General features: G+C 37.4%; 1 protein-coding gene across 1 annotated transcript; it reads right to left on the reverse strand.

Annotated features, from left to right (window-relative positions):
- Positions 1-2,265: 2,265 nt before the first annotated feature.
- Positions 2,266-16,543, reverse strand: dcp2 (decapping mRNA 2). The gene is made up of 11 exons (XM_017488552.3): positions 16,234-16,543; positions 14,536-14,687; positions 13,865-13,992; positions 13,663-13,761; positions 12,150-12,302; positions 11,929-12,041; positions 11,725-11,820; positions 11,289-11,415; positions 9,270-9,338; positions 9,107-9,158; positions 2,266-3,429 (listed from the first exon to the last, which is right to left on the reverse strand). The coding sequence occupies exons 1-11, from the start codon at positions 16,284-16,286 to the stop codon at positions 3,305-3,307; spliced, it is 1,167 nt and encodes a 388-aa protein (XP_017344041.1). The 5' UTR covers positions 16,287-16,543; the 3' UTR covers positions 2,266-3,304.
- Positions 16,544-16,943: the final 400 nt, after the last annotated feature.

Raw genomic sequence — 16,943 nt, forward strand, 5'->3', positions numbered from 1 at the left:
TTGCTTGCAGTGGAATGCTTGTAAAAATGGCAGAATTAGGTGTTTCCTCTCACAAACGAATCATTTCTAGTTTTATTAGTATCAGTAAAAACATATCTGATACGGCAGTCAGTAATACATCATCTCTTCCTTTATTTAAAAAAAAGAACATCTTCACTTTAGCTTCTACCCAAAGACTAAGTCGAGGAAGAAAATAGCAACTCCAGGCATTTTAGGTATTTCAGACATCAGGCAACAGGATCTGAGTCTGTCGGTAGTTTTGTCACGACAATTTCAGCAACACCACTTCTAAAGAACTCATCTCGAGCCGCCTGTCCACTTCAACAAATAGATATTGCTCATTCTGGCCCTAAGCACAATACTTTTAGAGATAAATAAGAATAATGTGAACATATACTTGTCTCCAGGATTTTAAATCCAGTGTGCTTGTTGCTTGTTCTGCTTGTAAAAATAAATGTGTCCTCATATTAGACTTGAATATATTTGAGTTTTATAGTATCTGTAATATCTGTGATGTGTGACTGATTATTCCATCCTGTTTGGAGATGCCCAATTGTTCTGTGCATAACATGATCATGTTCTTAATGTATGTACTTTAATTTATGCAGCAGAATATCTTAAACGTTACCTGATCCCAAATCCCAATAGTGAGTGAAGGGAGAAAATAGTAACACAAGGTATAACAGAGGTCAGGAATGAGGATTTCAGACTATGGGCAGTTTTAGCATGACAATTGAAGGAATGGTCCTTCAAAAAAAAAAAAAATGGTCCTTCAAAAAAAAAAAAAATGGTCCTTCAAAAAAAAAAAAAAAAAAAAAAACATTTACATCTACTTTAGTTCATTAGAATTGCCCACCCACCCCCACTTTACTCTTGTGAACACACAATTTGCCCCAAGGCTGTGTGATGAGAGAGAGAGAGAGAGAGAGAGAGAGAGAGAGAGAGAGAGAGAGAGAGAGAGAGAGAGAGAGAGAGAGAGAGAGAGAGAGAGAGAGAGAGAGAGAGAAACAAACAAACAAACAAACAAACAAACAATGTGTCTGTTGAATGTGATCTTTGGCTGTTGTTAATTGTACATCTTTGGTGATGTACATCTGTCACCTGCCCCCTTTCTCAGAATAATGTGTGAAAGAAATTGGCAGCAGCAGATATTTGAGGTATTTTCGGAGGTCAAGGCAAGAGGATCCCAGTATGCAGCTCTTTTTGGGAGTGAGGCTTTCAAACAATTTACACATCACTTACTTTCCTTTAGTATTTGTGATCAAGCATGAATGTATGTGTGTGTGTGCTGTATATAGTATATTTGGTTATGAAGTAGAGTGTTAGGATTATTATTACTTCTGCTCCTGTGAACCATTTTAATTAGTGCTCTGTTTTTTTTTTTTCTTCAAATGTTAGTAGAGAGCTGAACTGAGATTAGAATGAAGTGGACAGCAGTTTCAAGCTTAATAAAAAGCCTTATTAAGAAATATCCTGGTCTCGCGATCAGTATGAATCCGTTGAGAGTCAGATGTTGAGAATTTTGACTACAGCCCATGGAGTGAACACATGATACATGTTGAATATTTGTGGTAGAGCTCAGGATTGGAAAAAGGTCCTGCAATGTATTTTTTAAAAAACAACAGATTTCAAATTCCTCTTTTATCAGTGGAAATCCTTCTCACAGAATGTCACGGTACCAAGGATTGCATCACCAAATGGTATATTATTATTATTATTATTATTATTATTTTACAGTGATTTAGAAATTTGACATGAATCAGGTCTGGTGCAAGATTGTTGCCTGTCTGAAAACAGCCGACAGCCAGAAAATGTTGATTTACTCTTATTTATAAGTGGAAACTAAACCCAAGTGTGTAAATCTTTATAGCACAAGATGAGTAAGATTTTTCAAATGATTTCGTTAGATTTAGTGATTTAATGTCGATAATGATTCTTACCTAATTACATATTAAAAGCATAATTTAAGAAGGGAGGAAAAATACACTTGGGAAATCGCATTTTGAAGAGCAGCTCGATGGAAAACAAGCTATGATACATGGCGTCTTTCTACACAAATTCTCCACAGGGAAAAAGATCCTCTAACAGCTAATCAAGGACAAACAAGATGCATCTGTGTATCTTCAGAAAACCAATGAGCAATACACTCTTATTACTGTCAAAAAACAGCACCTTTATTAAAAAGAAAAAAGGAAGTACACATACATGGTGAGATTGAAAATAACCACTGGATAACAGTGTAAATACGTTTGCATACGAGGGAGATTTCCACATGTACTGCATTTATTTTTGAAACAATCAGTGCCACTTTACAAAGGACATTGAAAGAATGAAAAACGCCAGAAAATGTGCATGTAAAACGCTAGCAGCATTTTAAAGCCCGATGGAAAGGAAAATACAGTTGTGTTTAAAAAAAAAAAAATAATAATGTAATTTTTACTTAAAAGATTCACATTCAATGGCAAAAAGGTGGTATTTTTGCAGACACAACAGTGATTATTTAGTCTGATCATGTAAAACTAGATCACAAAGCTCTTGAACGGAGCGCAATATAACTCCAGCTTTAGCATGTTTCGAATCGCAAGTTCTGCGGCTCAGCATAGAGAAAAGCAAAATGGGACTGACTTTGTTTCCATGATAAATGATGCCCAATCTTAAATGACTTTGCTGCTTTAGAGCTCTGAATATTATCATTATTATTATTCAACTGTCACTTTAACTTTGCACTAGACTAGTGAATGCAGTAAAGATATGGTTCTGAAATAAGCATGGTGTTCAAATCATAAGGATCCGGCAGTGCATCATGGTTTAAAATTGAAGAAAAAAAAAAAAAAACAACAAACAAAACAAAAAAACAAAGAGCATGAAAGAACTAATCAGAAATAGTTCTGAACTCACTAACAGAGATCCTTGAAAACAAAAAGCATTGTTTTTTATTGAGAAGCTTTTTCTGTTTCAGTGCTAAAAGCTTAACAGCTCAACAGTTGCAATCCTCTGTGTGACTTCTGTCGTTACCAAAACCCCAAAAGAAGGGGAAATAAAACGATGATTGCACATATCTGAATAATACCATTGCCAATCTAAAATGACCCGATTCTCAGCATTTATGAGTCATGCACACACAAACCTGTATTGTGGATGAAAAAGAGAGACCACTAATTGTTAGTCATATTGGTCCGACAACCTTTATATGACTGCCCTTTTTTCAAAGAACATACACATATTACGAACGTGTGAGTTTACTAGAACGGCTCAAACTGCAACAACGTGTGCCTTTAAAACGGAGGAACCGAGACAGAGGTAGTCAGGAGTCAAAGCATGACTTCATGATTGCCTCGCGATCGAACTTGAAGTTAAGGAAGGACTTCGAGGAGTGAATCTGCTCGTACTCGGACTGCCCGTTCAAGCCACGCGCGTCACTCGCTGCATCTGGAGTAAAGAGAAGAAAATCATTTGAAGAAACTCATCCCCAACAGCACTAATGGGCTTACAATAATTCTAAATCCGATGCATATCTGAGATGAGGCCATACATCTGTAATGAAGCTCAGATTTTGTGTGTGTCAGTACATCATCCTTTGCTGTGTATGCACAGATCACTACCACAGTGTCAGAACTCATTCGTCACTGTAGAAATCGTGGCAGTAATTTGATGAAGGTTAAAATGATCAGGAATGTGTTTCAGAGATACCATGTGAACTGAACCTGATCATCTAAACTGGGTTTAAGATCTATATCACTCAAGGCATGCTTGGTATCATTTTTATCCATATTTCATGGTGAATATCATATAGGTTTAGGAAAGAACCTTTACAATATATGTCACAATATGTGCCCCCCCTCCCCCTCCACACACACACATACATACAAACACACATTTGCATGGGAGGCATTCTTCCCACTGACTCATTGTCAGGAACTTAATTGACATATAGTTCCTAAGCAGCTGGGTTCCATCCTACCATAAAACACACTGGGTCATTCAATTCAATTGTATTTGTATAGCGCTTTTTACAATAGACATTGTCTCAAAGCAGCTTTACAGAAATATCAACATGGTATACAGATATTAAAGGTGCGAATTTATCCCAACTGAGCAAGCCACTGAGTGGCGACGGTGGCAAGGAAAAACTCCCTAAGATGTTTTAAGAGGAAGAAACCTTGAGAGGAACCCGACTCAGAAGGGAACCCGTCCTCATCTGGGTAACAACAGATAGTGTGAAAAAGTTCATTATGGATTTATATGAAGTTTGTATGGCGTTAAGAGCAGCAGTAGTCCCAGCAGTCTGGAATTAAAGAAGATTTGAGCATTCCCCTTTAGTTTCTTGGTCACTAAACATTTCAGAGGCTCAGGAGTATAAAAGGGGGGTTTGTAACAGAGTTTGCTGGTAAGATCAAGGAAGTGGCTTTTGACATCAGAGGCTGCCTTTATGCCGTTAATGCTATTACCATCACGTGTCAGACGTTGGTCAACATTTCTGCAAGTTACGTTTGTCTCTATTCTTTGTATATCTTCTTTTGTGACTTTGTTTAATAAATTAATTTGCTATATTTAAATATTCAGTGGTTCTTCCTTAAGAAAGTATGTTGCATTAAAAGTGCATGACTTTATTTATATGGTTATTAGAAATAGTTTCCTAAGCTAAAGTTGTCGTATGTTAGACAACGTTGATGTTAGTCAGCTTTCAGAAACATCAAATCTGTTGTAAAAAGTAGTTTTTCTCAACTTAGACTGATTTCTAGGTTAAAATCCTTGCTTACTTTTAAAGATTTGGAGATCGTTGTTCATGCTTTTATTACTTCTAGACTGGATTACTGAAACCTCCTTAATGCAGGGATCAGTCAGCGACAATTATCATGTTTGCAGCTTGTACAGAAAGCCACAGCCAGGCTTCTGACTCGCATAAAAAAAGGGATCACATTACTCCTCTCTTCATTGGCTGCGGTTCAGTATAGGATTGATTTTAAGATTTTATTATTGTTTTTTTTAAAGCTCTTCACAACATGTCTCCGATTTATCTCACTAACCTTTTAGGATTTTATACATCGGCTAGGACGTCGAGATCGACGGATCAAATGTTGTTGGCAGTCCCTCGTTCTAAGAAAAAGTCAAAGGGTGACCGAGCTTTTACAGTAGTTGCTGCTAAATTGTGGAACTGTCTTCCTCTCTATATTCGACAGGCTCCATCAATAGAGGTTTTAAGGTCTCAGTTGAAAACGTATCTTTTTAACCTAGCTTTTGAATGAAGGAGATTTTGAGTGTGAGCTATTTGCGTGTAGGCATGTTAATTGTTTTTTTTTTTTTATATTGCTCTTTATCTTTTATTATTTTCTTTTTATACACTCCTCTTCTAAAATAATTGTGAAGCACTTTGGGCAACAAAGTGTTTGTAAATGTGCTATAGAAATAAATAAAAGTTGAAGTAAACAGGTTAAAATCAATGTCTGACAAGTTAATGTAAAAGGATAATGCCCGCAAGTTTAAGTGAAACTTGTGACAAATAAATAGGAAAGGCCTAGGCTTGCACATTAACATAAACCTCTGAGCTAACAAAAATAATTGATTACTATAGGCTATATAATTGTGAGGCTGGTGACAAGATGTCTGAACTTAGAGAGAACTACTCTCTGAGGACAAAGGACTACTACGAGAACAACCACTCTCTAACAGAATTAGCATCTCCATCTGTATTAGCATCTCTATCAGAATTAGCACATCATGCTGAGTGGAGACTGGAAGATCCTGTAAGGCTGGTAATGAGATGTCTGAACCTGGAGAGAACTACTCTCTGAGGACAAAGGACTACTCGCAGAATTAGCATCTCCATCTGAATTAGTACATCATGTTGAGTGGAGACTTATGATAATGAGTCTTTATTGGTCAGGCATACATTACAGCACAGTGAAATACTTTGTTCTTCGCATACCCCAGCATGTTAGGAAGCTGGGGTCAGAGCGCAGGGTCAGCCATGATACAGAACCCCTGGAGCAGAGAGTGTTAAGGGCCTTGCTCAAGGGCCCAACAGTGGCAGCTTGGCAGTGCTGGAGCTTGAACCCCCAACCTCCTGATCAGTAACCCAGAGCCTTAACCGCCAAGCCACCACTACCCCACTATCTAAGAGATCCTCACTACATCATTCCCTTCTTCCTCTGTCCTCACACCCAAGATCTACATGTATTCCATGACATGTTTTAATGTGAATAAGATGTTGACTATACATATTTGCTATCATACAAAAGGTCTCAGTATGTCTGGAAACTACAGTTTCATTCCCTCAACAGCAATTCAAATAAAAATATTACATGCCGGTAAGTCATACCCTCCCAAGGTACATCTTCCCACAAACATCAAATTACAATCACATACAGCACCATTTGGTGGACCACAGAGCATCTGGGTATTTAGAGGAGAGCTGGCCAAAGATTCGGGGAATCTGCAGACAGCTCTCCCGCACTATTACTGTGTGTAGTTTTTCTATACTAGGTATACAAGTATTGTCTTTCTTATGTTTTGAATTGTATTGTAATGTTGAATGTGATTCTTTCTTCTTATTATTAATAGTAGTATTGGATTTGGATGTGTTCATACCAGGTTAAATAAATTATTAGACTTGATTATATTCTGAAATTATTGTCTCTAGTAGATTACGTGAAATCCTTGTTACCGCAAATCTGTGACCAGGTTAGTACAGGCTTAAATCCAGGTTTAGGTAGGACATATTGGGGCACGCCAACTGGGATTTTAGAGTCCAGGCTAACAACTTGGCTTTAAGTTAAGTGTACAGGCTCGATATGAAATTTACGTTTAGGACAACATAAAGTAGATCGACCAAGTCTAAATAGGATGAAGTCTAAACCTCTGATTATTGTAATATTCGTCTAGTTAATGTGTACATAGGAAACTATGGCATGATTATATAAAGCTAATTTTACTTAGATATTATTGTCATGACCTCTGGCTAGGAATAACGTTACTATAAGTAGGTGTTACTATCTAAGGGGACTAAACAAAGTACTATTTAGGAAAGTGCAAGCATGGGGCGGCCATCTAAATAATATTAGTCAATTACCTCTGGCTAATGACCAAGACTGGCGAGTGTGTGACCGTGATATCTGCGTACACGACTGGCGCGAGACTCTGAGCAACATGGAATCTCAATGAACGGGCACAAATTAAGGTATAGAATAAACTAGAATTAATAAAACGTAAAAGATCAAAAGTATCAAAATACAAATAACAAGGAAACAAATACAACATCATGGTTTTTACAATTGGAGTCAGATTTAATTTAAGAGAGAGTCAAGCAGAATTGGAATGACAAATGTAATAATCTAAATGTATTCACATCACTTCAAAAAGACAGAAACACGTGGGAATCCTTCTAACACATCATTGGATACTGTCGTTGGACCAGTGAGCGGACCCCTACAAAATAAAAGCCTCTGACGTAGGAATGTCATTTTAATGAAAGTTTAGCATGAAACGATTTTAGACTAAATATAATGAGAACACGGAGGTATTATACTTCCAGCACTAACTAGAAGATTATCTTTTGGAGTCAGATAATGAATTAAATGGAGTCAGATATATAAATAATAAATTAAAATCCACATTGAACCTTTGGCTGCACCAATTTCCGTCTTTGGTCATAGGAGAGCAGTGGGCTAAATAATTAACACTTTACATTTTAGCCCAACATCACCCTGGTGCTTTCTGGAGACCATGGAATGGTTGATGCAAGTTGGGCTGGTTTGAGTATTTCAAAAACTGGTGATCTCCTGGGATTTCCATGCACTGCCATATATAAAGAGTTTACACAGAATGGTGCAAAAAAAAAAAAAAAAAACATCCAGTAGGCAACAGTTCTGAGGGTGGAAATGCCTTGTTGATGAGAGAGGTCAGAGGGGAATGGGATTGACCTGACAGAAGGCTACAGTAACTCAAAGAACCACTCTTTACAACTGTGTAGAGCAGAAAAGCATCTGTAAATTTTTAAGGTGAACAGCAGCAGAAGACCACTTCGGCTTCCTCCAAAAGTGGGCACCAGAATCACTGAAACAAAGTTGAAAGTGGACCCAAAAAAAAAAAAGGGACCTCTTTCATCAGCAAGACATGCAGAACTGCTTGTTAATGGATATTTTTGTTATTCACAGCATTTTGTGTAAACTGTTTAGTGTTCTGTGAGAAAATCCCAGGAGATTTCTGACATATTCAGACTAACTGTCTGGCACCAACAATCCAACCATGGGGAAAAGTTGTTCCTATGAAAGTGGCCAATAAGTGCATGCACAACCTGGCTGAAGTACCCAAGTCTGGACTTAAGGTGGCGTACCCTAATATTTCTAGATTAGGTGATTGAAGCCTATACTTTTTTAACAGATTTATCTGCTTTTAACAGCAATGTTGCAATGAAAATATATAATGGAATAAAACAATATTGCTAGTGTACTTTACTCTGGATAATGGCATCAACTAATAAATGCACATTCTCTTTCTGCTTGGCTTAAGCTGAAGCACTCAAATCACCCATCCCTTTCAGTAGATATTTCTTATTTATGTTCAGAAATTCTTTAACGTTTACAGTTCTTGAAGAAACCAAATGAGCCTTATTATATTTGCTTTACTGGAGTTAACTGCATGAATTTACAATTATCAGAGTGATCCTGAGCCCAAGGACTTTTTAAAAGGGGTCTCCAATCTTATTTGCAAAAGACCAAAGTGGCTGCAGCTTTTCATTCCAGCCAAATAGTCTCAAGACCAAAATCAATTGATTAAACAAGTGAGATTAGGTGCGGTTCCTGAGGGGTTGGAAAGAAAAGCTGCAGCCAGACAGATCTTTGAGGATAAGACTGAAACCCCTCTGTCTTATAATGGTGGCTTAACTGTTAGGGACAATTTCCTTTGATTAGTCTACAACCACACGAACCATCTGGAGAAAAAGATTACACAGACTTGTGAAGTACAGATTTTATCATATGAAAACCATGGAATGCTGCTACTACAGGTCACGTGAATATTCACTAACACAACTATTTCTGATTATGTAAACTCGCTCATTTATTCAGTCACTGTAAACGTTCAAGCACCGTAACACTAGTGAATGTACCTGCATCAAAGTTGTCTTGCAGTCTCCTGGGCTGAAGCTTCTTTTCTTCTCTCTGCAGGAGAGTTGTCAGACAGTCATCATTGTTTTAGACTTATACAAACCATCCTCCAAGTTATCAAGAATGAATGAATGGAGAGATGAAATGTATCTGCTGTATACTGACCTCATTCATTCTTTTCTTTACATTAGGGGAATCCTGGTGCTTCCTTCCATTGCATTTCACATTATGGTTCTGCAAAAACATGACAGTAGCAAGCTTTATTGCCGAGTCCGTATAGGATTTCACACAGTTTTTCTTTTTCTTTTTGTGATCGTTGCGGCCAAAAATGCTTGATTTTGCTGAGGCTGTTTTCAGTTTTTTGTGGAAAACCTACTTGACTAAATTGCAACTGTACGAAATTGAACATTGCTTTTGTGGTGATGTTTGTTGGTAAATGAGACCTTTTAGCTGCACTCATGTTCAACGCATGTGACTTAAAGAGGGGTTTGGCTGAATGCGCGTTGTGATGACGTCACATGATGCGTCTTGGCCCAAATATGAGGAAATTCTGTGGTAGTTCTGAAAAATTGCAAGCTCCTAACAATATTGCGGAGTTGCTCGATTTTGTGTTAATTTCTGCAATCGCAAAATCCTGAAGCTACTGTCTGTCCAAACGCCAGACTAATTTACATTACTACACATCACATTTACATACACAGCCGAGAGAAAAGAGAAACAGTGTACTGGCCCAAATTCATCACTACGGCAACACCGCCCTCTTCTGGTTATCTCCCGGAGAAGTACACTCTCATTGAAATTTACAAGTTTACAACTGAGGATGTGGATATTAACATTCTACATTACTAGTAGCTCACACTGTAATCACATGATAAAGCAAGTAAAGTTATACTCTGAACAGAATCTTTGTTTATAGATGCTTTTTTAAAAATTTTATATATATATATACACAGTTGTTAACAAGTCACTACGAAGTTCATTTTTTTCAAAACACTTCATACTTGTCTCTGTATAAAACAGTTTAAGTACATCAGTTCATTTAATGACCAAAATGCACCACAACTACCACATTAACAAAAAATTAAAGAAAAAAAAACAAAACTTTTTTTTTTTTAATCAAAACACCAGGTGTGTTCCTCTTCTAACATGAACACTGTCAATATAAGCACAATGATCGAAAAACACTTTCAACTGCTGTCATTAAGGTAGGTACACCGTACGATACTGATTGTATCTGTAATTTGTTTTATTTAGTTTGATTTCATTTGTAATTGCTGACTGCGTATTAATTCTCTTGACCTTAATCTCACAAGAAAGGCAGCTGTGGCTGAGAAATCAGGAGTGATGAAATGAGAGTCGAAACCTTTGATGATGGAAAACGGGTGCGTAATTTTTGAATAAATAAGGAAACGTTTCAATTGTTTTGCAACCGTTTGTGTATGTTTTGCCAGGGTGTTGCTCTGGTGGTTTATGACAGGAGCTGGCTATCGCATCCAGTCACATTTATTTCATACTGAATTTAAGTACTGAAAATATTTACAATATACACTATATGGTCAAACATTTGTGGACATCTGACATGTGAACATTTTGAACATCCCATTCCAGGTTATGTCCCCCTTTGCTGCTATAATAATAATCTCCACTCTTCTGGGAAGGCTTTCCACTAGATTTTGAAGCATGGCTGTGGGGATTTGTGCGCATTCAGCTACAAGAGCATTAGTGAGGTCGGGCACTGATATCAGGCAAGGAGGCCTGGGGTGCAGTCAGCATTCCAGTTCATCCCAAAGGTGCTTAGTGTGGTTGAGGTCAGGGCTCTGTGCAGGAAACTTGAACCACACCAGCTTCCCTTTGTGCACAGGGGCACTGTCATTCTGGAACTTGTATGGGGCCCTGAGTTCCAGTGAAAGGAAATTGTAATGCTACAGCATACACAGACAATTGTGTCTTAAATCCTATACAATTGTGTGCTTCTGATTTTGTGGAAGAACCACATATGGGTGTGATGGTCAGGTGTCCACAAACTTTTGTTCATATAGTTTACATGTTTACCTTTCATATAGTGTGCACTCATTTTTTTATTTGCAATTAAACATATTAAATATATACTATATTACTATACATAAAACTGGTTCATGGACATAAATGTAGTTCATGGATATAAAAATCTGTGTAAACACAAACCTTGACTCTGAGAAAGTCTGCAAGCTCATATTGACCAGGCTGACCAAAAGCTTTCTGCTGCTTGTGCTTTGTCCAGCCTTCACCTGGAGATGCCTCCGTTGCAATCTGTGAGCGCCTGGGCTTCGATCTTGGGAACAGACCGGTTAAAAATATTAGGCATACATAATTATATTCACAAATCAGATAAACGCTGATATCAAAATAGAGACAATCTAATACCTTTCTGAAAATCACACACATGTCCAACTACAAAGTGTTTACAGTCCATGGTACATGTTCACAAGCCAGACAGAGTTTGCACACCACTGGCCAGTGTGTGGTTTTTTGATTTGTTTGTAGAAAATTATTTTCACGAACACACACAAGTTGTAATTCAGGAAAATCAAGGCTGGATTTCATTATGATCTTGTTTACTATACTAAACAATCTTACTCACCGAAAAGGTTTGCATGGAGTGCTGCCATTGGATAAAAAGTCCTCATCACTGCTCGTTGATTCCAGTTTATTCTTGGCTATCCATTCTCTGAGCTGCCTGTGAGGAGAGTCGTGAACCAATATGTATATTCAACGATGAACGCAATCACTTTACTGGTATTTATACTGGGAATAATAGCAAAAAATATATATAAATAGATGATACCTCATAAATGGTATTGCCATAAAAAACTTGTTAGGAGCCAGGCCAAGCTTGGATTTGGGGGTCATGTCATTTCTATGACATGGCAGTTTGTCAATAGAAAACCATTCAATGTTCTATTGAATGTAAGAAAAGAAAAATGCTTATTAAATCACCACTCTGTTCTGAACCAATAACATCAATTAAGTGCATTTTAAGTCACAGAGACTGAAACAATACTGCACCCTTATTTCTTTCCTGGTTTTGGGGTTAAATTTTGTTTCCTTTGGTACGCCAGGGATTATGTACAGTCGTGCAAGTTGATCTGTGATTTTCTGCTCAATGAAGGTGTCTTTGCAGATGCGGTCTCTTATGTCAAAACCAGTCTCCTCTAAAACCTACAGCAAATATACAGCTCATTAAAGAAATTCTTCAATTTAAAATCAAATTTACATTATTTGTACAGCTGCAACAACTAATCGATAATAATTAATAGTTAAAATAATCGACAACGATTAGTTGGGTCTGTGACGTCACTGTGGATAACCCCCGTCAGTGACGTCACTTCACAATGGTGAAAAACGCGTTTCTATGAATAAAACCCATCTGAAAAGCAACGGAGGTCACAGAGTGAGCTGCTGCAGGAAAAGTGCACGATCCAGATTGTCCAAAACATGAGTGTTTTATATTAAGTGCTTCAAGCAAACTCGTAAGTGTATTAACGTGGCTCGTCCTGTCAGATGCTCCGACAGATGCGTGTGCTGTTTAATGTGTTCCAGACATGTTTTCAACACAGAAATGACATTTTTACATTTATATCCTTATCTGTAAACATTAGAAATTCACGCCAGTATTTCCAGTTTACATAAAACCTCGTCCTGACAGCGAGCGAGTCTCCATTAAACTTCACTGAATGAGCGCGAGTCCACGCATGCGCATCAAACAAACAGCACACGATAGAAAGGAAGCGCAATAACTCTGACTAACATATTCATTTTGATCAAATATGTTGTTTGTTGCTATATTTAGCGATATTTACAAACAAAAGTCATTGTGTGTTTTATGAGAGCAGTAGCTGTAATGGGGTTATAACATGTAATTGTAAAGAATTGTAAGAAGTGTCATACGTTTACAGAAAAGAAGCATGTTACTGTGATCAGATGAGTGAATGTATGTTACTGCAGAAGATTCAACCTCTTACCAGTTAATACTTAGTTTGTACTTTTGTAATTTCTTTTTTAGCATTTTAATATAGTGATTTAACTTCTGCTTTAAAGCTTGTGGACACTCAGTTGTGTTTTTGTTTTCAAAATATAATGTTAATATTTTAAAAACTCTTATGCACAATGTATAGCATAGCCCATATAGACACATTTAATACCTTTTTCATAGCCTTCAATTTGCACAATGTTTGCAGGACAACATCGGGCAGAATTGGAAATAACGTGTTTGTTTTTTCCCCGAAATACAGAAAATAAAAATTGGCCATTTAATTCAACCAATCGATTAATTGAAGAAATAATCGACAGATTAATCGATTATCAAAATAATCGTTAGTTGCAGCCCTACATCCTTTTCTAATATAGTTACGTCGCCAAAATGTGTGGTCTAAAGTTTATTTATGACCAATTGCATTTAAAATAAGTGAAAATCTGGAAGTGAACCTTTTCTCAAAACATCAACTGGGCATTACTAAGCCATGCTATACTTTTCTTCCAGCACCAAAGCATTGTGAAGCTCTTCACTGGGTTCATTTACCTCTCGTACAGCACAATCATGGGGCGCCTCATCCTCGTTGACTTTCCCTTTAGGAAAGCCCCATCCTGATTTGGCCAGGTATCCCTGCACCAGTAATACCTACACAAGTTGCATGCAAAGGTTAACAGAGCAAGCTTTCCCATAGATACTTTCTGACTGCTGATAAAAATAGATCCTCATTAACTCTGGCTGTAACACTCACATTGTCAAGGGTTTCATCCAGAATAATTGCACCATATGTAGGAACGCCCATTTTGTACTCTTTCCATTGATCTAAAACCTTCTGAACATCCTCGCCTTGGGGAAGCAGGAACGGACAGTGATTAAAAAGTAAAAAAAAAAAAAATGTTAAGGAAAATTAATTAGGCAGTCATTAGAGATTTGGGGTGTGGCCTATGTGCTGCTTACCAATCACATGGTTCTGTATTGTTTGCTTTTGCTCTTAATTACCAAGTGACCATACCATATTATAATAAATGACATAGTTTTGTACTAGGTCTAAGGGATGACATCAGCCAAACATAACATGGATTTTATGCTGTGAATGTGTGCGAGATATTCACTGACGAATACAAACAACAAATATGTCACTATCATACTACTGATGTTTCTGTAAAGACTGCAGAGTTTATATTGTTCTCAAAAGCAGGTCAGTACCAGATAAGTACAAGGTTTTGACCAATATCCAATCAAAGTTCTATCTGTATTGTATGAAAAGAAATGCATTTATAAAACCAACTCATAGGTCCTATTTGGCACATCGTGAACAATTCAACTTTCAAACTCAAGAGCATCCTCCGTTTAGTTTTCTTTTAAATGATAAAAACACAATTTATTTGAATTTCTGAGTGGTGCTAAAGCACAGAAGGATATCAGCTTTGGCAAAGTCCCTTATCCCACACTGAGGTAGTCCTGGTGTATTCTGCACGTAGAAGTCCAGGTAAAACCAATGGGCAAGTTCGATCTGGAAGCAAACTCGGATGGCGTTGTCCCTCTCTTCACTGGGGATGTGGAGGATGAAGCGACTATAGGAGAAAGACATCAGCACTGAACAATCAGACCTGGCAAACTTGTCAAACAGTTCTCATATGTGACAGTGGCCTGCAAAAAAACAGTCCGATGTCCTTCTGGCTGAAATTTGGTAAAGTGTCATTAAAAAAAAAGGTTTTCAAAAACCAAATAATTTACCATCACACCACCATCGGAAATTTTAAGAAAAATATATTTCACCAAAAGAACACAAACACTTCCACTTTGTCTTAGCGTCTGCCTACAAAGATCATGTTGTTTAAAGATCCAGTTTAATAAATGCAGTGATTAAGGCAGTCAGTCACTACCTAAGTGTGCTTTTCTCCAGATTATATCAAGTTTGTAGATAATTACACGTCACGACGAAAGGAACAACATCCTAATCGATTCAGTTTGTAATCAGAAACCGGCTTTCAAAACGTCTGAGATGCTTCTGCACCATCACGACCATAAAAAAAAATATTAAATAGAGACGAATGCTTACAAACTCTGAACAAGTGACAGCGAACAAAAAGTTTCAAATATTAATAAATGAGCTAATAAAAAGACATCACTAACAAGAAATGTAATCAACAGAACAGAAAGGACTGAATTAAAGAGCAATTACTTTGGCACTGATACACATGACAGAGATTAGTGGAGCAAGGAGATGACCTTGGGGTGTTTAAATGTCATGACTGTCTTTTACCTCAAGTGATAAGACAGAGACTGATGTAAATGATGATAATCAGAGAACTTATTTTGCAACTATTAAATTCATTAAGATTTGGTCATGTTGGTTTGCCACAGGTCGGTTATGATGTTATTAAATGTAGAGGAGTAACGTCTTCTGGTGGAATAGAAATGAAATAATCTTTAAATGCAATTCTCTCCCTTTCCCTTTTGTTGCGTAACCACACTTTAACATGCTAGAACTTTACTTGTGACTGAGATGCAAATAAAACTGAACCATTTGAGTTCATGAAGATCATTTTGAGAACTTTATCCGATAAATGAACATTTGAACACGTTAAGGTTTTTCCCAGACTGTGTTGCAAATGTGAAAATATTGTTAGGGCCTACAGTAGATTCACTTTGATCAGTCACTGGATTACATAAAGAACCACATTATCTATAAAAACGGTGCGGAAAAGTTTCACGGGTAAACAATATTTCAGCACAAAGACAGAACGACTTCCGCTTCCCATCAATGATTACTTCACTAAGTTCATCTTCTCTCATCAACGTTAGATAGCACTCTTATCTTATCTCGCTGAAGTTTACTTTGCCAAGTGTGATACTTTTATTTAAAAAAAACCAAACAAAACAAAAACACCCACATATGTGCGAGAAGTAAGTGTTAAACTGGCGGCTAGTTTGCTATCTCTGGCATTAGCCGCTGTAGCCTGTATTTCAATGGTCTGTGAGTGATAAACAGTCTGGGTTAACTGGATTAATAAGCGCTGGTGTGGTGTTGATTGCAGTGTGGGCTTTTTATTATTTATTTATTTATTTATTTATTTTTTACTGGCTGTAAAAGAGTTACTTAAACTACGCAGCTACCTGCAGAGGTCGTCCAATACGCCGTTGGGAATCTCCCCTCGTTTTGTCTCCATGTTAATGAGGGTAAAATCATACCGAACTAGCAAAACTGCTTAGATGAAAACAAACAGTGCAAACCAACCGCACGCCCTTTAACTCGCACCGCCGCGACAAAGAGACGTTGCCATGTCAACTACAAACTAGGTATTTAACAAAATACGGGAAAACGCCGAAAAAACACCTAGCTTGTTCATTTGCATTTGTTACGACGTAGCTAGCTGAGTAGCATCAGCTAAAAATATTGCCTCGCTCCTCGGCGGGACTTCAGGAAAACATTTTAAAGTGGGAGGGACACTGTGCTCTAAGGACCAATAGCATCCTACACCGGGGCTAACGAAGAGTTATCAGCCAATCGCATCGCTTCTTTGTAAGTGACGGACATGAACAACCAATCGAGATGTGGTGCACGGAACCCGCTAGCACGTTCGGCAGGCTTAATGCGGAATCGTGTATAAAAACATCAGCTGGGCTGTGTTTCATATCGAATACTTAATTTTAGAGTGTACACAACTATACAGTACAGTGTGCTCACAAATGTATCACATGTAAAAGCATAACGATGTTTTATGTTATTATAATTGCCCAGTAAATGACGCATGGATTATAAATGCATATAAATATATGAAATACTAGTTTATACGTATAAAACCATACAATATACAAGATTCGGT

Source organism: Ictalurus punctatus, chromosome 16, assembly GCF_001660625.3.
Source record: "Ictalurus punctatus breed USDA103 chromosome 16, Coco_2.0, whole genome shotgun sequence".
NCBI lineage: Eukaryota > Metazoa > Chordata > Actinopteri > Siluriformes > Ictaluridae > Ictalurus > Ictalurus punctatus.

Coding starts and splice junctions, on each gene's coding strand:
- dcp2 (XM_017488552.3), bottom strand. CDS start 16,286: ATGGAGACAAAACGAGGGGAGATTCCCAACGGCGTATTGGACGACCTC. Junction 9,159..9,269: donor TAAAGAAAAGAATGAATGAG/GTCAGTATACAG, acceptor ACTCTCCTGCAG/AGAGAAGAAAAGAAGCTTCA. Junction 3,430..9,106: donor GCAAGACAACTTTGATGCAG/GTACATTCACTA, acceptor TCTTTACTCCAG/ATGCAGCGAGTGACGCGCGT.